The sequence below is a fragment of the Ambystoma mexicanum genome, chromosome 7q (genome assembly GCF_040938575.1).
Source record: "Ambystoma mexicanum isolate Mex_15411 chromosome 7q, UKY_AmexF1_1, whole genome shotgun sequence".
Classification (NCBI taxonomy): Eukaryota; Metazoa; Chordata; class Amphibia; order Caudata; family Ambystomatidae; genus Ambystoma; species Ambystoma mexicanum.
In genome coordinates, this window is record NC_090941.1 from 1,038,634,254 (window position 1) to 1,038,656,722 (window position 22,469).

Below are 22,469 nucleotides of genomic sequence, written 5' to 3' on the forward strand. Positions count from 1 at the left end.
GTGGCGCACTCGAGCTTCGCACACACTCTGGCTTCTCTGCCACAAGGATGCAGTTCACAATGTAGGTATCTGGGCATTCTGCACCAAGGTCTCGTTTCCTTTAAAGGTCTCTTGTTGCTGAGTGCTGGGTGTAACAAACAAGTATCAAGGTTTTCTTCTCATCAGGGATTTCACATTCACAAGGTTTCTGGTTTACTGTTCATCACGGGTCTCCCTCGGTCGGGCTCGGACCACTTTTACACAAGTTCACAATTGGTCTCCCTCATTGTGCCTTGGACCACGTTAATCTTGCTTTCTTGCACAGTTCAAAACTTGAAGACTTTCAACTGTGCAATGGATTTCTCTCAAGCAATCGTAGGACCACTTTGAATCAATCCATTCATTACTTTCTCTTTTACCCCTTTCTATTTCTGCCACTTCTTGGCTGGGTACGTAATAAAGAGACCTTCGATTGAGCACACCCGCAGTGCCAGACTACTGTGTTACTTTATTTTGCACCTTTGCTGTTTCGCATTAGAGTACAAACATCCATCAGCAACTGAGCTTTACTCACACGCGTTAATTCTTTGCTCTGTGTTCCTCATACAATGTTGCCGCTTGCAACCTTGACTTCAACACAAACCGGTCTTGCATCAGACTCCCCAACTCACTGGCTTTGTTGATTTCTCTGCCGCTGCTTTGATCCTGGAGGCAAGGACGGTACCACAGCGGCTGCAGCTCCTCCCCGACTCGCTCAGTCATGCAGGTGGGTCCTGGGTATCTTTGACACACAATGCAGGACTCTTTTAGTCTGGTTTCCCGACCTTACACTTTCCAATCTGAAGGTTTCTGGAAAGGAACAGTTTCTAAGTGGAAAGGCCAAGAGTATCTCCCTCCTTGCTTTCCCTTCTTGGTTTGACACCTTTCTCCCCTCGTTCAGCTGCTGTCTGGAAAGCTCTATTCATGTGTGCGCTTTTCCTCGCTCAGAGTGTGCTCTCGTGCTTCCGCCTTTTATCCGTGATGGGAAGCTTAATGGAAGTCAGGTGTGAGTCGTTAACAGTAATTGCCTGACTCTGCCTGAGCACAGTATTGGGACATGTCAAGTGTAATGCTCGGGTGTGAGCATTTTCTCCCAGGGTGGGCTGTCCATGTGAACGTGTTTGTGTAGGGAAAACTGGGGGGGTGGCTTAGGGCCGCAAGTATCCTAGTAGGATGGGTTAAAGAAGTTACAGGGGTGGGGGGAATACTGCATCTCACCATCCAGTGTGCCCCTCCCACTCCCTGAAGACCCTTCACGTAGGTGATCCTCCCGCACTGGTCCACCCCCACAGTCTGGATCCAAAAGCGATGGCCGTGCCCTGGCCACCTGAGAGAGAGACCCCCCCGGGGACTAGCGGATGAGACACCTTCTGGTTTCTCACAGAACCAACAGTAAATGAGAATGTGGCTTTGATCACACAAAGCAAAATTCAAAAAGAAGATGGGGTGTGGGGAGGCGGGGGGGCAACAGTGTCTGCTTAGAGCTTAAAAATATTTTCTGGGCGAGGCTACTGGAATAATACAGGAATGGAAATTACAGCCTATGCCAAAACATAAGTAACTATATAAGCACAAATAACCAGTGCATTATTACCTCCAACATACAATACACTGGACATAAAAAGAGTAGTGCTTTGTAATGGACATTCAAAGTACTGAATAACTAAACCTTTGAGAATCTGTAGGGTACGCTTATCGACATAATTCCCTTTTCCATATGTTACCTATATTCAACACTGGTTTTGCTACAATCTACCTTTAACATTATGCTTCTGCCAAAATGAGTTTCACGCTCAGTTCTCCAAGGAATTTAAGGCATTAAACCAGGCATTTGTTTTGGAGCGCCCTTCCTCTTGCCCCGAGAGCAGACCATTCCTTCCTCAACTTTAGGCGAAATACCATAAACTGGCTCGTAGCGAAGGACTCCGACATACCCAGGATAGTTTTAAGCCACAGTCGATTGTTGATATATGACTCCTTGGCACTGTAACCAATGCCATTGACTGCCTATTGCTTTTGATGTTCCTTATTGCATTTTCTACTGTACTATTATGTATATATTATCTGTAACTTCTGTAATTCATGCCAAAGTATACTTGGAATGCGCCCAGATACCTTCGGGTTTGGTGCGCCATATAAATCAATAAACTAACAAAACATAGGTCAGATTATTAACACAAACACAATAATTTAAATATTCAGTTTCAATAAACCTGCGACTGATCCTTTTTGTCCTCTTTTGCAAATCAGTGTGGAGGTTAGTTATTGCCTGGAACTTGTATGTTTTGTGACAAATCCAGGGAATTCGGTCCCTCTGCCCAAGTGGAAGCTCCTTAGAGGTCAGGAAATCCCTAGAAAGGGATATAGGTGATCCTCCCTCATCGCAAGATCCATTGTTGTCTACATGGGAGTTAAACTCTATGATAATTTCTTTTTTTTTTTTTTTTACTTTGTTTGCTATCAAAATAAAATTGATTTTACAAAGGTTGTTAATTCGTAATTGTGTCCATTATTGTTTGTGGTTGTGTGTGGTTCCGTTTCTAATTTCCTTGGTTCTTTATAACTTTCATTTGATAATTTCTTTCTTTATTTCTTTGTTACTTTACTTCTTTATTTTTTTTTTTTATTTTTTTTTTTTTCCTGTATTCCGGTCGCTGTGTCTGCTTCTGTCCTTAAGATGTTGGATTTGTGTTTTTCAAGCATTTTTCCAAAGCAGCTTCTAGGATTTTAGTTGTTGCTATCGTCCAGCGGGTTTTTTTCCCACTTAGGAGGCGGCACCACCAAGTATCCTCCTCTTGGAGGACGAAGGATTCCAGGAGCGGGGTTAAGTATGCTTTCCTGAGATAGACGGTTTTCGGGCATGTCATCAAAAGATGTCTTATTGTTTCGATTTCAGCAGTATTCTTGCAAAGACGGCACTTGTTCGTGTTTGATAGCCCTCTTAAAGCTCTTATCTCGTTTGTATGCAAGAGGTTTAGCCTGGCCCTTAGGAAGATGTTTCTTCTTCGTTTGTCCGGAAAGCATGTGAAGACTTGGTAGATTTCATTTAGTTTTTTGGGTTGGATGGGTAAATGGCCAAGGAGCTTATTGGCAGCTGCTTTTTCCAATGTATCAATCCAGTCAAGCTCTTGGAGCTTCTTCTTCACCCGCATTGGATTTCGGGTTAGATCGTTCTCATCGCATCCGATCTTTAACAGAGAGGCTTTCTGTTTGAGCACCCATTTTGCAAGGATTTCGCTTCTCCCTGTAGTTGTTTCATCTTTAAGCATATTATATTGTGGAGCGGAGTCTGGCATAATGATTTTTCTAAAAAGGGCCATCTCATTCCAATCGACAGTTGCCTTCAGTGACAGCAGTCCCAGTTCCCTTCGAATTGCTGGTAGGGATGTCGATTTCGGAAGGTGTAGCAGTTCTCGCCAGAAATAGGCTTCCAATTGTGGCCAGATGTTTGGCGGAATAGTTGGCATACCTTCTCCTCCATATGTTATTGATGGAACGAATCTTCCTTTGTAATATTTTATTACAGGCAACAAAGAAAATCGGCCAAATTTTCTGTCTAGGGCCTTTGCTGATAATTTCTGTGTCTTTTCCCATAGGTTCGATTGCATACTTGTCTCTCTTTCGGAGGAGTCAATCATAACCCCCAATTATTTAAAGTCCTTAACCTGGTCCACTTTTATGGAGTCTATCGACCAGTGGTTAGGTTTTTGGTTTGGTTTAGTTGTTCTTTCAAGAACCAGGATTTTGGTTTTCTCTTTATTGATCAGCAAATTGTTCTTAGTTACATAAGTGTTCAAAGTATCCAACTGCCGTTGGAGACCGATCGAGGTCTGATCTATCAGGATAATGTCATCAGCATAAAGCAGCCTCGGAATTTCTGTGCCCCCTAGTTTTGGTGGAAAAGTTCTGGGCTGGTCTTCAGAGTCTTTTAGGTCGCCGAGGAAGGCCGTGAAGAGGGCCGGAGCCAGAGGCCAACCCTGCTTTACGCCTCTTTCAGTTGTAATTTCTTCTGACAGGGTACCGGTCTGATTTAACTTTACTCTGATAGATGTTTTTGCATGTAGTGCAATAATAGGATCAAGAATCTTGTCGGGGCCCTTCCATCTTTTTAGCTTCGCCCGTAATAGGTCTCGATCGATCATGTCAAAGGCCTGAGTCAGGTCCACAAATGCCAGATAGATCTTTTTATCTTTTTTCCTTGCCAGATTTTTTAAAATGCTTATGAGCATGATGTTTATTGTTGTTCCAACGTTTTTTGTGAAACCTGCTTGCAACGGGTCATAACATGACAAATATTTTGCCCACTTTTGGGAACTTGTGAGCAGGTATGAGCCGTAGATTTTCCCTATTGTATCTAATAGGGCGATCGGTCGATAATTTGATGGATCGGATCTTTCTCCCTTCTTGAAAATTGTTACCACCGTTGCTGATGACCATGAGCTAGGAAACTATTTTGAACGACAGATTTCTTTGAAGAGTATGCTGATAAAAGATGCCCATGGTTCTTGGTTTGTTTTTAGATCGAAATTTGATATCCCATCAGGACCAGGCGCTCTTGAAGTGGTTAAAGTCTGTATTGCTTTTTCAATGTCCTCTTTGTCCGAGTAGTCTTCCCACAGTGTACTACTCCAGGTGTAGGTACAAGTTTGAATCGAGTGAGTCAGAGGTTTCTTGAAAAGCGTAGTAAAATGTTGTATCCAGCGTTCTTCGCTTACTGCATTTGTTGTTGCTGCGATTGAAGGATTTCCTGCCCTCTTTACAAGGGTCCAAAACTCACGAGAATTTTTTCCATTAACCTTTTTTAACATTAGTTCGGCGTCTTGCTGATAGAGGTCAGCTCTGTGGAATTTTAACCATCCATTATATTTCTTGGTCTCCTCTTTAAATTGCCTCTTCAGCGATTGTGAGTTTGTCTTTTGGGCTTGTCGTTTGAGTTTTCTAAGTGCTCTTCTTTTTGTAACCAGGAGTTTGTTGTATTGCTGTGAGCCTTGTGGGGCTTTACTGGTTGTTTTTGAATAGTCACTTTGATATGGGATCAAGAGGGGTTGATAGTCTATTGTGTGCTGGCTTTTGTTTTTTTCTTCACCAGCAAGTTTTTGCCTGTAAAATTCAGCAAGTTCCACAATCCGGTCTTTTGTCATCCTTAGCCGGTTTCCTTGGTTGTTTATTTCGACCCTTGTTTCCATAGTTGTTTTTGAGGAGTTGTCAGACAGCCAAGTTGTTTCCACGATATTATGGTCACTTGCTTTTGCTCGTATCACGCTGAAAGATATTAGGAGGTTTAGCAGGGGTTCAGAGGTAAAGATATAATCTATTGTGGCATTTTGATGAGCTCTTTCCCATGTCGGTATTTGTTGCGCGTTCGTTGACTTTTGGGCTGCGTTGTATATGTGCCTCGAGTCCATCAATTTCACCCATTTTTGTCCTCTTGAGTCTCCCCGATGTGGCTCTTTTAGGTTGGTCGATGGTTTTTTTGGAACGGGACAAGACGCGTTTAGATCACCACAAATCGCAATCATCGTGATTTCTGTGTTTGCTTGAATGTCATCGATCTCAGCTTCGATCATCCTCAGGAATCTCTCGTCTGAGATTGCTTTCGGGTTCCAATATACCGTTATTACAGCCAATGTTGACTTTAAAGACTTTACTTGTCGGGTCTTTTCTTGACCATTCCACTTGAATTGATAGATGACTTTGGGAAAATGAGCGTTTTTTGGTTATCTCGAGGCCAGAGCCGCTTTTTACGGCTATTAGCAGACCTGCAGACGGTCGGCCTATGACAGCTTTTTTGGCTGGTGCAATTTCTAGTGAGTATCCATCTATCGCTGGAGCTTCTGCTAGCCAAGTTTCTTGGAGAGCCACGATATCAAATTGCCCAAGGTTTGTATCTCCGTTCGTTGTTAGGTGTTTAAATCCCCTGGTGTTCCATGATCCAAATTTCAGTGAGGCTACATCTTTTGTTTGAGTTGGAGTTTCAGATGTTGTATGCCTCACTTCTGATTGCTATTTGCTAGAATTTGAAAATTAAGGTTTTGGGAGCCATGCCCAAAGTTGTTTAATTGGTCCAACAGGGGTTTTGCTATTCGTTTTAGTTAAGGACAGAGGAAGCTTTGCGTGATGAATTGTGGGAAGCTTTTTTCCCAGGTCTATTTTGGAACTTCTTAGATTAGGCTCCGTTTGCGATGGATTAGTGCACCTTCGTTCTTCTGGCCGCAATATCTCCGCAGAGTTTAGTCGTGGATGTTTTATCGGGAAGGCTTCGTTTTTCGTTGATTGATGGTGGCGAATATCGTCTTGCTGCCTGATGTTATCCCGAAAGTTCTCTGGCAACCTTTCTCGTTGGTTTTTTGCTGGAGCCCGCTTTGACTTTGTGTATTCAGTGATGATTAGTCCTAATTTTGAGAGGATTTCAGAGTCTTTGTTGGATATAAACGAGTTAGAGCACTCCTTTATATGAATAAAAGCTCTAGCTTTTCTAGCAATGTGGTATGGTTCCACGAGCGTGATTTCCTTCGGGGTTAAACGTTTGAGGTCTTTGGTGTTTTTCAGAATCTTCATAATAGTGCTTCTATTCAAGGTTAGCGATTCCCTGTTTGTTTCAGATTGTTCCAGTTTTAGAATTATTCCATTATTGCTCTTACGGGGAGAACTGTGATCTAATCTGTTTCTGTCTCATGGTCTGTTGTCTTTGATCTTATCTTGATGAGATTGATGTCTTTGCTTTTTCATTTCTGCCGGCCCTTGTGGTTCCGGTTTGTCTTTAGAAGTTCTATACCTGAAGGATGATTGTTCTAGTTTACTTTTTTGCGGAGCTTCTTTCTGGAGAAGGTCTGAGCACGAGAGAGTTTGAGTAGTATTAGTTGAACTCTTTCTTCTGCGTTTTTTTGATTGTTTATCTTTTTCAGAAGAGCATATCGATGTTGGTTTGCATGCTCTTGGGGGAATTTTATCTCGTGTTTCTGGCGAAAGATGGAGGGTAATATTCATTGCGCTTTGATCCGCTAAAAAATCTTCAGCAGTTCTTGGAGATTTTTTTATTTTATTTGCAGACTTTTCACCAAAGTTAGATGAACTTTTCTGGGGATCGAATGCCAGGTAATTTTGTTTTTCGTTGGAAGCTCTTTTTATACTGTTATCAGGAGAATTTAAGTGGTCAATGATGATGCATGTTTGATCATTTTGGCTTCGTTCGACAGCAGAGGTTTTTGGGCCTGCCTGTGGTTTTCTGTTTTCTTCGTTGGCTGAGATTTCTTGAATGCCAGAAAATACAAATTGAACTGGTCCTTGTTGAGAATCAGTTTGTGTATGAACGCAAGCGCTCTTTAGTTTGGGAGCTGCCCTTGCTGTATTGTTCGTTTTAGGACTTGAAGTTGCTAAGTTGAAACAATTTTTAGGTGTTTGGGGACTCTTTTCTTTTGCAGTGATGAAGCCCTTGATGTAAATCAGCTTTGTGTGCAACATAGCTAATAACGTAGTGTGGTCTCTCATTGTCTCATTGAGAGACTCGTAAAGTTTACCAAATGGTGATAAACCAATTGTTATAGCCGACATTATCGTCGTTAGGTCTGGTTTTTTTGTAAAGGATTCATTCTGCCTTCCAGAATAAATCAGGTTGGTTTCTGTTTGATGCCTCAAAGGAGGAGTCTTGAGGAACCCTCTGTTCCTGCTGGTGGTTTGTTTCTCGAGGCTCTCGTATGAAATGAGGAAGAGAAGATCTTCTTGCCGGTCTATGTGCGCCGTAAAGCAGCCAATCTGCGTCTGCGGATATTCTAGGATGGTGGGACAATGAGGCTTTAGATTTAATAAAGACTTCCGGGTGGTCTGGCGTAAAAGTTATTTGATTGCTGAGGGAGGTGGAATCTAAGCTTTCACCAACTTTTTTTGATTCGTTGGGCCGTGGCGGGACGGTGACTTCAGCTCCCTGGTCCTTGTTTAAGGGCGATTGGAGTGGGTGGGTCGTAGTTGGACACCCCAAAAAAGGGGGGTACAACCAACCCCTTCTCAGCATTCATCTCGCTTGGCGCGGACTCATTTGCGCATATTTCAGATGAGTTTTCTTCTGTGATTTTCGGAGTCCTGCTGGGTTTTAGGATTGGTGCAGTCTTTCTTGTTTTCACTACGGGTTGTACATCGATCAGGGCATCAAGTATCTCATCATCAGTGAGTTCCGTAAGCACATCGTGCTTTCTTTTCCCTTGTCTAGCGAAAAGTTCTTTTATGGAATTGCAGATCCTGGTTTTGGGGGTAACATCCTCAAGCGCTCTTTGTTGTGTTTTATTCATTTGGCCAGTTTTTTTGGCATTTATTTGTCCTATTTTTTTTTTGTAGTTTTTTGATGTTACTTGACTCTCCATTGGGTCTCTGGGAACTTGTCTTTTTCTTTGTCAGAAGCCCGAGTTTAGGGTCTTGGATGAATTCCCATTCCTCAGCTGAGTCCGGCGTTTTGTCCTCGGATTGGGCTGCAGTGCCGCTAGTCTCCTCCGGGGGAGCTAGTCTGTCCGGGCTGGCGCCGAACGCGCCTGCGCAAGGGCAGCCGACCGGAGAATCACCCCTCGGGCGAATCGACCCGGAGGTACCACCGTCCCCGAGGCCGCCCGCGTGCACCTGTGCGCGGATCCCCACCGCCGGCTGGGGTGCCGCCACCCCACCACGGCATCGAGGCGGGTCCTCCGTCTCTGGCGCTGACCTTCCCGCCTGAGCCGCGTCGTGGGAAGAGGAACCGCCAAACCCCGAAGAGCCGCCTGCTCAGTGCAAGCTTCCACGGTAAGTGGGAGGTCTTGTGTTATGCAGCAATTTGTTTGTTTGGGTTGTTTAGTTGGTTTTGCCTGTCTACGGCCTCTTCCTGGTTGAGCCTATGCACCTGTGGAGATTTTTCCCTCACGGTCGGTCCTCCGACTGGCCGCACTGGGATGCCTACGACACTTGGCAAGGGCTGGGCTGGGTATTCGGGCTGAGTATTCGGAACCTTTCCCGCATTTTCAGCACTTCCCGCGTTGTTCTCTTTGGTCAGAGAGGCGGTTATGTGCTGCGTTGTGGCTAGAGCTTCGACCTCATGACTCACTCCTCGGGTTTTAGATTTTTGTTGATTCGTGACTTCCGTGAGGGGGATGTGAGTTTTAGCCACACATGATTGGCCCTTTTTAGGTGATTTCTGAGTGGTCACTGCCGCTTTTTTCTGACGCTGAGACCCGGCTGATGTGATGGTTGGGCAGGTGCCCATCAAGGTGGTGTTTATAGGCAATAAAGCCTGAGTTCTGAGTTTGACCGGGTGTTTTGAGGAAAACGGAGGACTTGAGGACAGTTGGAGTTTCCGTGAGCTTCTAAGGCGCATGTTTTCTTCTTCTTCTATGCCCTCGCTGGAAATATTTAAAGTGCCTGGTTGGTGGAAGTCAGAGGTTGTCGCCATGTCTCTGCCAGTCCTGGCAGGGACTGCAGAGACTGCAACTGACTCTACTCTGACTCCGCGGCCGCTTCGCGGTGTATCTGGGTATTTGTATTCTTCTTCCTGCAGTAGACAGTGAGAACAGACTCGGAAAGTAGAGGAGCAAATGAAAAGTCCGACCTGCAGAGACTGCAACTGACTCTGCTCTGACTCCGCGGCCGCTCCGCGGTGTATCTGGGTATTTGTATTCTTCTTCCTGCAGTAGACAGTGAGAACAGACTCGGAAAGTAGAGGAGCAAATGAAAAGTCCGACCTGCAGAGACTGCAACTGACTCTGCTCTGACTCCGCGGCCGCTCCGCGGTGTATCTGGGTATTTGTATTCTTCTCCCTGTAGTAGACAGTGAGAACAGACTCGGAAAGTAGAGGAGCAAATGAAAAATACGACCTGCAGAGACTGCAACTGATAATTCGAAACTTCGAAGATCATTAGCTGGTATGGTATCTGGTCCTCTGAATTCACTGTCCTCCCCTGGGACAAGAGAACAGTGGATAGTCCCACCACCTATCAGAGTGGGATAAAGAGCCAATCGGAACAGGACAGGAAGAGAGGAGACCCAGTCCGAAGGAGAAGCAAGGAGACCTCACCCTGGGAGGTGTTGCAGGACAGAGGGAGTGTACAACAAGTATGGCAGAGCCGAAGGAATGCTCACAACTCCTGCCGGGCCAGGAGCCGGAAGTATCTGGCCCAGAAGAGTGCAGAGGAACCAATGCGGACCAAAAATCAGACAACGAGACAGCCAAGGCAGGGCGAGAGAAAGGAGACAGCCAAGGCAGGGCAAGAGAAAGGAGAAAGCCAAGGCAGGGCGAGAGAAAGGAGAAAGCCAAGGCAGGGCGAGAGAAAGGAGGCAGCCAAGGCAGGGCGAGAGGAACAGCACTCTTCTGGGCCAGATGCTTCCGGCTCCTGTCCCGGCAGGAATTGTGAGCATTCCTTCGGCTCGACTGTGGCCGAGTCCACCATCCTTGTTGTACACTCCTTCTGTCCTGAGGAACGAGAGCCCAAGGCATAGTGAGAGGAACGAGAGTCCAAGGCACAGTGAGAGGAACAAGAGCCCAAGGTGGGGTAAAAACCAGGAGATGCCCAGCTGGAGAGAGTGCCAGGAGTTTCCTTTGTTGAGAACACAAGAAGAACATCCAGCGTGGGGATATGAGCCAAAGATCCCCAAGTGGGAAAGAAGACAAGAGACAGAGATAAAACCCTGGTGAAACTAGAGGAAAAGAGATCAACCATAGACTGACAACAAACCAGGGTACAGAAAGGGTGAAAAGACATTCAGTGTTCTTGCTTGAACTGTGCATCTGGGTGAGGAGCCCCTTTGGATAAAGAGACAGCAGGGTTGGTGGTCAGAAACCAGCCCCTCCCTATTCTTTTGTTCGGGTAAGAGCCCTAATTGAATCTTAGTTGAATTTATGTTTTTCCTTTGTAGTGATAGGGGAAGAATTTAGGTAAGCACACGATTCTGGACAGAGGACAGGTCTTCTTTTTCAAGACATCCTGACAAGGATCCTTTTTAAGTTTTCTCCTTTGTATAGTACGGAAGAACATCTTAGGGTTGACAGCTTAGGCCTTATGAATTCTAATAATGAAGTATTCAGTAAAAATGCCACCCTCTTAATTCTGACCTACCACAGGTTCTATAATTCAAGAATTTCTTAAATGGTCAATTCTTTTCACAAAGACCATTGCACTTTACCCATTATCCTTCTCAATTTTGATTGTTTAATTTCAACAACATTGTTCATGCTGCCAGTTTATCAATTTCTACTAATTACGACTTGGGGAGGACCATCTCAGTGTAAGGAGATTTAACTGATGGCCACCACAAACAACGTTTGTGAACAGAGGTTTTGAAAATTCAACAATCAAAATTGATTTGAAAGGATAAAATTTAGAGTGTAGAGGTCTTTGGGAAAATACTTAAACAGTAAACAAACACTTGAATTAGAGAAACAAACAAGGTCCAGGTAATAACGGACCTCAAATGTTTTAAAGAAAATACTGAGGACACAAAGGGCCATTCACAATCCACGGTCACTACATGCCACTAATCAAGAACATAGGACTGCTGGGTCATTACATTTTGTCTTATCAAAATCCACAATACTGTTATTGACATGCTTTCCACTCATTTTCACCTCCCTACCTGTACAATTGCATGCTAGTGCCTGTTAGGTGCAACTCGCTCTCCAGGTGCAGTTCACTGCAGAACCCGTATTCTCAGTGCAGTGCCTTTTATGATGCAGGACTATCGCTAAGTGATGAATTGCAGGATTCTGTCACTTCTCCCCCAGGTGGAGCCTTTCCTTGTGAGTCTAGGAAGGTCAGCCCGCTATGCAACACCCTCCTTTGGGGTAGAGGAAAGCAGGACCTCACCGGGAGAGACTCCCCCTTTTGGGACGAGAGACTCCCCTTTCAGTGAGGAATTCCCAAAGCCCAAGACTATCATACCTTTTTTTGTCAAGATCTTGTGAAGAACAAGCCCAAGTTTGCTACTGTCAACCAAGTACTGCTTTAATATCCACAAGAGAAACTGGGACGTAGAAGATCACTAGAGTCATAATGCATGAACAGCTGAAAGAGAAAATGGACTTGTGCAAATGGAGCGGGAAGCCAGGATGTCATAAAAATGAGGTAGGCTCTGTTGGAGAGAGTGGAGGACCGTGAAGTTCAAATCAGCTGGTGCTGCCCACTGATGAGGTCCTGGGCATGCAGCGTCCAACACGGAGAAGATAACCCAGAGAGAATGCCAAAGTGCCGATTTGGGGAAGGAAAGCCACGCTACAGACTGGAGTGAGAATCGAGCGAGCAGAGAAACAGAGAGCCAAAGCAGGATACCAACGTGCTGCATTGGGAAAGTGGTGGCGTGACTGCTGCAGAGACACAGTGTTGGTCCCTCAACAATGCTATGACCACAGAAGCAAGGTGGACCAAGAGCAAAGCGAAGGAAGGAGTAGCGAGTGATGAGCTGGTCGATTAACAGGCCAAGAAGCCGTCCCGATATGAGGAGAAAAAATCCACAGTTTTGCCGGACCCCAGTGACATTACCGTGGCAAAGGTGAGGGGGAAAATGGCAGACCTGGTAGGGGAACAAGAGAATAATAAGCATTACTGGGACACGCATACTCATCTCAGTACACCGGAAGCTTTAAAGATCCAGAGAGAGAATAATAAGCATTATACGGCAAGCTTTAAAAATACCAAAAGTAAAGACAATCATTATTTGAACCTTCCTACTCAGCACAGTCAAGACGAAATAGAGAAATTACCAAAGAAGAGGGATAAAGGTTACTGGAACGTTCATGCTACCCCAGTCTAGCAAGAGGAATACGAGAAAGCGACAAAGAGTGTTAACTTTAGAGTTTGTATTTCACAAGAGGAAAAGATGTGAAAGACTGTTGCAACAGAAAAGATGTTGAAAGATACTACGAGGGGAAAAATGACAATTGATGGAACAGAAGAGCATAGAGATTAAGAAGAACCAAGTAGAGTCATCCTGAAAACTGGGAGAATCGAGTAGATGAACTGTATAGATTAATGAGAGTGGTGGCAAGAAGATATCTACGTGTTCCATATTAAACTGAACTTGGGGGAAGTCCCAGACAAAAGGAGAAGGGAGTCATTCTCCTGTACTTTAGTCATTAGTATAGTGGTAGGGTCAGGGTAGAGTAGTTTTGGACAGCGGACTGAATCTGATTTGGGACTTGCATCAGATGACCGATGAGCACCTTAGTTAGGTAGGGAACACCCATAGCTTAGCGGAAGATAGGAGTTTGCACCTTTTTGGTAAATGAAAACATCTATACATGGAAAGTCGGAGTCTTTGTCCTCCTTCTGACCCGCCACAGTACTCTCCAGCTCTGCAAATACCACATAAATGTGGATGAACCTCAGTGCGTACCAGTCCCATTAGAACACCTAATCTAACACTGCAGCTTAGACTCTCCTAATTAACCCACAGTAATTCTCTCCTTTTGCAACGAACAAATGTCGGAACCAAGTCAACCCTACATGGCCTGTTTACATGCCGTGTGCCTGAAGTGGCTTCATTGAGACACAATCATGATTTGTCTTGCAATTCTGCGTCAGGCTTCTGACCCGTTAGGGACAATGGGGTGCATAGATTAACAGAGGCACTGCATCACTGTTTACATGACACCATAGAATTTAGGAGTTTCATACTATTGCTGACTCGTGTGTAAGAATGTTATTAATTATCTCAGGGCAAATAACTGAACCATTCACTCGATCACAAACTTGCCCTACCCTTACATTAGAAGTACGCATGCACCAACCCAAAGTGCTAGTGCACGTGTGTCCACCAATGCATGACCATTCAGGTACTGGGGGTAGCATGAGGTATATGAGAGAGTGTAATGTAAGTGTTCGCACTAGACCAAAGGGGATTCTTCATGATGGTGGCACCTTGTTTTACCCAAGTATTTATGTACTAATGTTATTGTGTACATCGCTTAGGCAATGTACACAATGGAGGGTGAGTTTAATGGAGGGTGTGTGTTTGTGTACGCACGGCATCCAACAGATGCATGAACAATGAGCCACCTCACGGGAGACTTACCATAAAAGAAGGTCATGCCAAGGCACATGAACAGAGTGATGATGATGAGGCCAAAGCTGGTGCTGAAGGAGTCGATGAGGGTAAACCAGTAGATACCTCCCTGGGAATGAGAAAGACAATGTGATGAACCAGCAAGGCATGGCGGGACTTTGCTACGGAATCTAAGATTGGACGCAGTTCTCCGTAGACGCATGAACAATTAATATGCATCCAGTCTTTGATTGGTTTCAATATGAGCCTGTCCCCAAAACCTCTGAACGCTCTCTCCGTAGGATTGCTCTTCTGCCCATGTGGGATCCAGACAGCCTCATATCGGCCTATTGATGTTGGAGCATTGAGATAACATAATACATGTGTAACTTCAGACAGCATTGTAGCCGACTCCAACCCTCTTGCCACCAGAATGTTCACATGTTCTGGTACATTCTATCTTACAGTTTCCCAAGATCAACCGGTGTCCCGCAGATGAGGGATTTCCTAGGCATGCACAACCTTCTTGGCTGATTCATTGTGTTTTCTTTACTTCGTTGCATGTTCCCTTCCTCAAACACTAGTGGATTTGTAAAGGAAGATAACAGAAGAAAGGCCCGTCATTAACAATTACCATTAGCAATTGCTTGGGGCAGCTTCCATTCCATTGTGTTTAGTCAGGGGGGACACCACATACAAATCTGTCTTAGTCCTAGGCTACCTCAACTCTGTACGGAAACATAAGGGAGCAGCTGTATTCGCTGGGAACAGAATTAATGACTACATATGTCCAATAACACCTAATATGCTCCTAATCAGAAGGACAGAAGGTACAATGGTTGGACCAAAACCTTCCTGGCACCATCAACACGCAAGAACTGCACAGCAAGGCACATTGGCAGCACTCACTTTCTAAAATGTCAAGAGAAGATTGTTTCAGCGGGAGATTTTAAATATGTGGGACAAGAGAATACCCTCATTCTCTCCGTACATGTCCTTGCCTTGGTTGAACATTCCAGCCTTATTCTAGCACTGAGCCATGGAATCACCCCTGCCGCCCTGTCTTTCGGGGTGAGGTACCCTCCTAAATCTCAGTTCTCCTGAAGGATGACCCACAGGCATCTGTGAGTGATGCTGCATGGCTGGCCTAGCTTGAATCCTCTTAAATGTACCCAGGTAAGCATGCATTCAGACTAGAGCTCGCCCGCAGTGCGATTTCTGGCTCTTTGATCGGTTACTGTGTGTTTTCAGGTGGAACGATACAAGGGAGCAGGTCTGAAGTGGATCACACCAAGGGGAAGATGCGTCTTCATTCTGATACCTCAGTAATCAGGAGTAGTCCCAATAGGTAGAACCCGAAGCAGAGAACCCCGAGGAAGATGGTCCTCCGCCTCCAGTCTCGTAGGGACGGAAACTCATCGATCACGGCTGTTGTGATGCCTTCCATGTTACCAAACTGAAATACACAAATAGTAAACACTCAACGTCTGGGGCATGCTGGCAGACCAAGATGACATGGGTTGCATTTAAGACAAACATTACTCAAAGGACTATTGGTAAACAAAGTGATTCTGCTGCACATATTCCCATGGTGGGCCAAAACAATTACAATGGATAACTGCCCACATTTCTTGTTTAATTTAAGCATTTGTTATGGTGCAGACCTAGAGCCAAGCAGCAGCAGAACACTCACCAGAGAAGCATTTATAGCAGGGGGGCATGCATATCAGTATGCAAAAGGTACATTAGTTGTTGGATCAGAGAAGCTAAATATTGTAGCAGGTCAGACACATTTGATCGATCAGGGTTGTACAACTCGTTGCCTTGAGGGCTGGATCCATGCTGGGTTTTCAGGATACCCCTCATTAATATTCATGAGATAAATTTGTATAAAATGATTCTAAAGTTATGCAAATTGCTCCTCATGAATGTTATTGAGGGATATCCTGAAAACTCATCAGGATTGAGGCGCTCAAGGCCAGTAGTTGAACGACCCTGGATTACATTGCATAAATGTACTGCTCGAGGGAAATTCAACCAACGACGAGGCGCAAATTCAGGTTTAGAATAGAGTCCTCAAAATTCAGCAGTATTGACCAGACATCTGCCACCACCTCCCCAAGATCATGCAATGCTTGAAGTACAGGTCTTAAAGAGGTTTGTCATAGTATAGCAATGATCATAAGGTCCATGTCCCATGTTATCTTCTAAAGATAGAGATTAACGTTCTCCTATGGCTATAAAGGTAGACTTGAAAATATAATGAAACATTGATAGCCCCAATAACACATGCACAATCCATTCAAATGCCCGATCATTCTCAATTGTTGCCAATTATCGTAGGTGCATTCTCCCATCAGGGTGGACGGAATGATCCTGGGTGCTCTGCACTTACCAAGGTATCCACCCCCAAGGTGAAAAGCATGAGGAAGAAGAGAATAGACCAAAAGACAGAGCCAGGCAGGAGAGCAAGGGCTTCAGGGTAGGCCACAAATGCCAGCCCGGGACCTGCAAAGCAAATTAAATGGGTCATTTAAATATATTTACTTTAGAGACTACGAATTGAAGTACACAAAAATAAATTTAATGAAAAAACAGCAAATTAACTATAATATATTCCCATCATTGATAGGAGATCGACTAAATACATGCTGGGAACAAATCTGAAGCATAAACAGACAGGAGGCCATTCCGTAGCTGTGATCAGCCCTGATCAACGGAACAATCCCCCAGCAGAAACCGCTAAACGATATCCTATATCACCATTTCTGCCACAAACTAAAAGTCCATCTTAAACACCGCCTGCTGACAAACCTTCCAACTACCAATGCCTCTCATCACTATATGGAGCTGGAAGGATAGCTCAGGGGCAATGTGCTAATCGATGAAACGGTTTGGTGGCGTTTGATTGTCTGAGAATTGATTTTCGCAAACTGTTTGAAATAAAACAACCTGCATGCGATCAATTATCATATGATCAAACATGCTCACACCAAAACGTCCATCCTCCTTCCCCACTTACTCGTTTGCCCGCCGCCTGGTCGACTTCAGCCCTGCGGCGTCAGATCCGTCCCTCTAAAGCTGGTGGGATCCAACGCCGCAGGGTCCCTTTTTCTTTTTTTTCCCAGTGCCCCGCCTCCAATATTGATGAAGCGGGACAGCCCCTCCAACCCCCCTCAAGGCTAATACATACCGATCATGGGGAGAGGAGGTTTGTTGCTCAGACACGCTGCTATAAACATTTCAGAATCCATCTAGCAAATTCTCGAACCACATACAAATACTGTGCTAATTTGGACTGGAGATGTACAAACTGTTTTAGCAAGCAGTGATTTATTTGATTGGGGGCACACATTCATTCCATCGTACCACTTAATACGGACAGTGTGCAAACCCCATAACTGGGAAACCTTGATCCATAAAGTGGACATATCAGAAACTGGTAAGCTAATTACTAGAATGTCACACTAGATGATCATCAGTCACCATACATGTTGGATTCTTAGGGCCCCTCTCACCAATTCACCCCAGACACATGACTATTCAGCCAATCATAGTTTGGAGCATTGAGCGTGTATACCTCTTAGCAAAAGGCGGTACATCCAATTTACTACTTTCGTCCATGTTATTGGTTTCCTTACTTATAATGAATTGTTTCCGCCATAAAAATGCAGCTGTGGTGGCCATCTGATTCATGGTCTACACACCACAGTGAGTCGCTCAACTCTATCGACAAGTAAATATCAGCACACACCAGAGTTCTCGCTCGCTTTCTCAAACCCTCAACTGTAAAGGAGTAAATCTAACTGTGTCCAAGGATGGGGGGGAGGGGGTGCATGTACCATCTATACAAGTGAGGCAGTGACCGTCACATGTAGGGCGATGTCACGACACACGTAGATTACTAGATTACACCTAGAGTGCCACACATCAGAGTAGGAGGGCGTGGCGCAGGAGAACAAATGCACAAAAACACACAATGTAGATGTAGTCCCGAGGTAAAGATTAATAAGGATGTGAGAGCATGGTGATTGTATAGAATAATCTCACATGTAGCAATAATAATAGTATATGTGTTAGCCTTTTGTTTTTATTTTTTAGATCATATGTGTGCAGGTTTTTCTGCCACATATGTACATAGGGTTTTGTTTATTTTGTAAGCATAGGTGGAGCAGAATAAACTTTTAGCTAGAGGTAGTGATAGGAGAGTAAAATAGAAATATAATAAGGTTTAGTGTTGTGTATTAATGAACCACAGTGCGGCCATGTTTAGCAGGCCTAGGGCAGACTTGATAGAAGCCATTATTTGATGTTTAAGAGGCCACAGCACGCAGTAACATTTAATTTCTGTTGTCACAATGAAGCAGTGGAAATCAGCTCATCAAGGTCGAGGAACACAGAAGCCCACAGTAGTTAATCGTTTCCAAAGGAAATGTTTCTCATGGGTAGGACCCCAGACAGACACCAGCTATAGTTCCACATGATATGTTTCAAGGGCTCTGGCAGTACATACAATTGCAATTGAGAATTAAATAGCAGAAAATACACATTTACAATGGTGGTGCATGAGGTTCTTTTCTAATTAGAATTGGCATGATGCAAGAAGGGAGTGGGAGATGACGGGTTTAGGTGGCAAAGGATGAGGGGAGCCAATAAGAGAGCTGGGATATAGTATTTGACAATGGTACTATTATGCTGTGAGCTTAATAATAATATTATTATATAATAAGCTTGAGGGTGTAACCAAGCTGTTGCGGAGTACGATTATGACATCATAAAGGGGTGGTAGAAGGTTGTGTTACAGGAAATGTGTTCTGCAATAGAACTACCCCAATGCATAGGGCAATATAGGGGCCCGATGATGTGCCACTAATACATTTTTTGACCTGCCCCAAAATGTAACGAATGTGTTTTATTTTAATCCTGTGGTTTATAGTTATAAAAGTTGCATCCGCAGTAGGCAAGGTTGATAACTTTTCAACCAGTTCAGATTGCAGGGCTGTCTGAATTGATATCTCCCAGCTGTGGGGGATCAATAAAGCTCCGTTTTCTATTGTATTGCACAGTCTCTACTCTTCTGTGGAGTGTTTCTGTACCTTTTTGCCGATGACTTATGCAAAGTAATCCCCCTTTACACAACTATGGCAGCCAGCCGAGGCACGGTCTATACACCCCACTGAGCAGCTCAACTCAATCTACAATCTCGCAGGGAAACGGAGGGGTTCTTGCTTGTTTCCAGTGACCTTAATTTGGATTAATAGATCAGAACTGTGCGCTTTAAAGCAAGCAGACTGTATAATGGCAGCGTTGACGTCATTTGGGAGACACCAGGGGGTGCAACTGCGACCCCCGAGGTATCCCTTGCTAATATATATAGTTATGGTTAAGTTGCTGTTTCCATAGGAAGAGCACTTTTTGGGCGGCTTATAACTTCGCTCCCCCTGGACGAATCCTCACCAAACTTTGCAAAAAAAGTATATGGCCCACTCTGAAGTTTTGGTGAGGTTTGGTCCGGGGGGGCAAAGTTTTAGGGGGAGTCCCAAAACTTATTTTTTTCCCCCATAGACATAATGGGAAAAAACTTTGCTCACGCCTACAGCCCAAACCGCTGGACAGATTTACACCAGGAACGGCTTGGTCCCGAAAGCGTGCTTTTTAAAAAAAAAAATTGGTGTAAATCCGTCCAGTAGTTTTTTTAAATGTCAAAAATGTAAGTGAAAAAAATTAGTGCTATTTATGTCCGCTTCGCGAACATACTTCCCTGTTCGCTCCGCGGACAGGACAGGGATTGGGCAAGCAGCTTGCGTGATGTCCGCAGACATGTGACGTGCTCTCCCATTGGCTGCAGTGAAGCGTGCAGTGCATCGTATTTTGAGAGACGCCCGCCATCTTTGTTTATCGTTTGCATCAGAGCCTAGGAACGGGATCTGCCGCCTGCATAGTAAGCTCATGCCCCGTGTCTTCCTCCCCTTTCCCCCCACCCCTGCTCATGCCCGTGTCTTCCTCCCGTTCCCTCCACCCACCGCTCATGCCCGTGTCTCCCTCCTGTCCCCCCCACCCCCGCTCATGCCCCGTGTCTCTCCTCTGTTCCTCCACCCCCCCCGCTCACGCCATCGCCACATGGTGGCCTGCGGAGGGCTGAGGAGCGGGATCTGCCGCCTGCACAGTAAGCTCATGCCCCGTGTCTTACTCCCGCTCCCCCACCCCTTGCTCATGCCCCGTGTCTACCTCGTTCCCCCTCACCCCCTGCTCATGCCCTGTGTCTCCCTCCCGGTCCCCCCCACCCCTCCCGCTCATGCCCCGTGTCTCCCTCCCGGTCCCCCCACCCCCGCGTCTTCCTCACATTCTCCCCCTGCCCCCGCTCATGCCCCGTGTCTCCCTCACGTTCCCCCCACCCCCGCTCATGCCCCATGTCTCCCTTCTGTTCCCTCACCCCCCGCTCATGCCCCGTGTCTTCCTCACGTTCCCCCCACCCCCCGCTCACATGCCCCGTGTCTCCCTCCCGTTCCCCCCACCGCCCGCTCATGCCCCGTGTCTCCCTCCCGTTCTCCCCCAACCCCCGCTCATGCCCCGTGTCTACCTCACGTTTCCCCCACCCCCCAATCATGCCCCTCGTCTCCCTCATGTTCCCTCCACCCCCCACTCATGCCCCGTGTCTACCTCTTGTTTCCCCCACCCCCGCTAATTACCCTTGTCTCCCTCACGTTCCCTCCACCCCCCGCTCATGCCCCGTGTCTTCCTCATGTTCTCCCCCACCCCCGCTCATGCCCCGTGTCTACCTCTTGTTCCCCCACCCCCGCTGTTCCCCCACCCCCCGCTCATGCCCCGTGTCTTCATGTTCTCCCCCACCCCCGCGTCTACCTCTTGTTCCCCCACCCCCCACTCACATGCCCCATGTCTCCCTCCCGTTCCCCCCACCGCCCGCTCATGCCCCGTGTCTCCCTCCCGTTCTCCCTCAACCCCCGCTCATGCCCCGTGTCTACCTCACGTTTCCCCCACCCCACCCCCCAATCATGCCCCTCGTCTCCCTCATGTTCCCTCCACCCCCCACTCATGCCCCGTGTCTACCTCGTTTCCCCCACCCCCCGCTAATTACCCTTGTCTCCCTCACGTTCCCTCCACCCCCCGCTCATGCCCCGTGTCTTCCTCATGTTCTCCCCCACCCCCCGCTCATGCCCCGTGACTACCTCTTTTTCCCCCCACCCCCCGCTGATGCCCCGTGTCTACCTCTTGTTTCCCCCACCCCCCGCTAATTACCCTTGTCTCCCTCACGTTACCCCACCCCCCGCTCATGCCCCGTGTCTTCATGTTCTCCCCCACCCCCGCTCATGCCCCGTGTCTACCTCTTGTTTCCCCCACCCCCCGCTAATTACCCTTGTCTCCCTCACGTTCCCCCACCCCCCGCTCATGCCCCGTGTCTTCATGTTCTCCCCCACCCCCGCTCATGCCCCGTGTCTACCTCTTGTTCCCCCCACCCCCCACTCATGCCCCGTGTCTTCCTCACGTTCTCCCTCACCCCCCGCTCATGCCCCGTGTCTACCTCTTGTTCCCCCCACCCCCCACTCATGCCCCGTGTCTTCCTCCTGTTCCCCCCCACTCATGCCCCTTGTTGACCTCTTGTTCCCCCCACCCCCCGCTCATGCCCCGTGTCTCCCTCCTGTTCCCCCCACCCCCCGCTCATGCCCCGTGTCTCCCTCCTGTTCCCCCCACCCCCTGCTCTTGCCCAGTGTCTCCCTCCTGTCCCCCCCACCCCCCGCTCATGCCCGATGTCTCCCTCCTGTCCCCCCCACCCCCTGCTCATGCCCTGTGTCTACCTCTTGTTCCCCCCCACCCCCGCTGATGCCCGTGTCTTCCTCCTGTTCCCCCCCACTCATGCCCCGTGTCTTCCTCTTGTCCCCTCCTTCTAGGATGCCCCTTTTTGTCCTCTTGTTCCTCCCACCCCCCGCTGATGCTCCGTGTCTTCCTTCTGTTGCCCCCACCCCCACTCATAACCAGTGTATCTCCTGTTCCCCCCACCTTCCGCTCATGCCCTGTGTCTTCCTCTTGTCCCCCCTCCTATGATGCCCCTTGTTGACCTCTTGTTCCCCCCCACCCCCGCTGATGTCCCGTATCTTCCTCCTGTTCCCCCCACCCCCTGCTCATGCCCCGTGTCTTCCTCTTGTCCCCCCTTTCTATGATGCCCCTTGTTGACCTCTTGTTCCCCCCAACACCGCTGATGCCCTGTTGTATTCTCTTTATACACCCCGCCTTCCCTTTCCATGGTGGCCATCTTGGTAAAAGACCTTCCTTCCTACCCCGGGACGCCGCAGGCGTACCGGTTTGGGAAGAAAAATCTTTTTTGTACCACCCAGGGTTCCCACTTTGGGGACCCTAGGATGCTAGAGGTCTTCATCCATTGAAAAGGATGTTATGGTTAAGTTGAACTACTAAAAACCTATGAAATTCAGTAAAAAAAACTTTGTTA

General features: G+C 46.7%; 1 protein-coding gene across 1 annotated transcript in view; it reads right to left on the reverse strand.

The window, feature by feature from the left end:
- LOC138528581 (sodium-dependent proline transporter-like) overlaps positions 1-22,469 on the reverse strand; it is a 285,454-nt gene that overhangs the window by 22,123 nt on the left and 240,862 nt on the right. The window contains exons 10-12 of the mRNA XM_069640352.1: positions 16,401-16,513; positions 15,327-15,461; positions 14,036-14,135 (exon numbers count right to left, since the gene is read on the reverse strand). Coding sequence (XP_069496453.1) covers positions 14,036-14,135; positions 15,327-15,461; positions 16,401-16,513 — 348 coding nt within the window. The remainder of the gene's footprint in view (positions 1-14,035; positions 14,136-15,326; positions 15,462-16,400; positions 16,514-22,469) is intronic.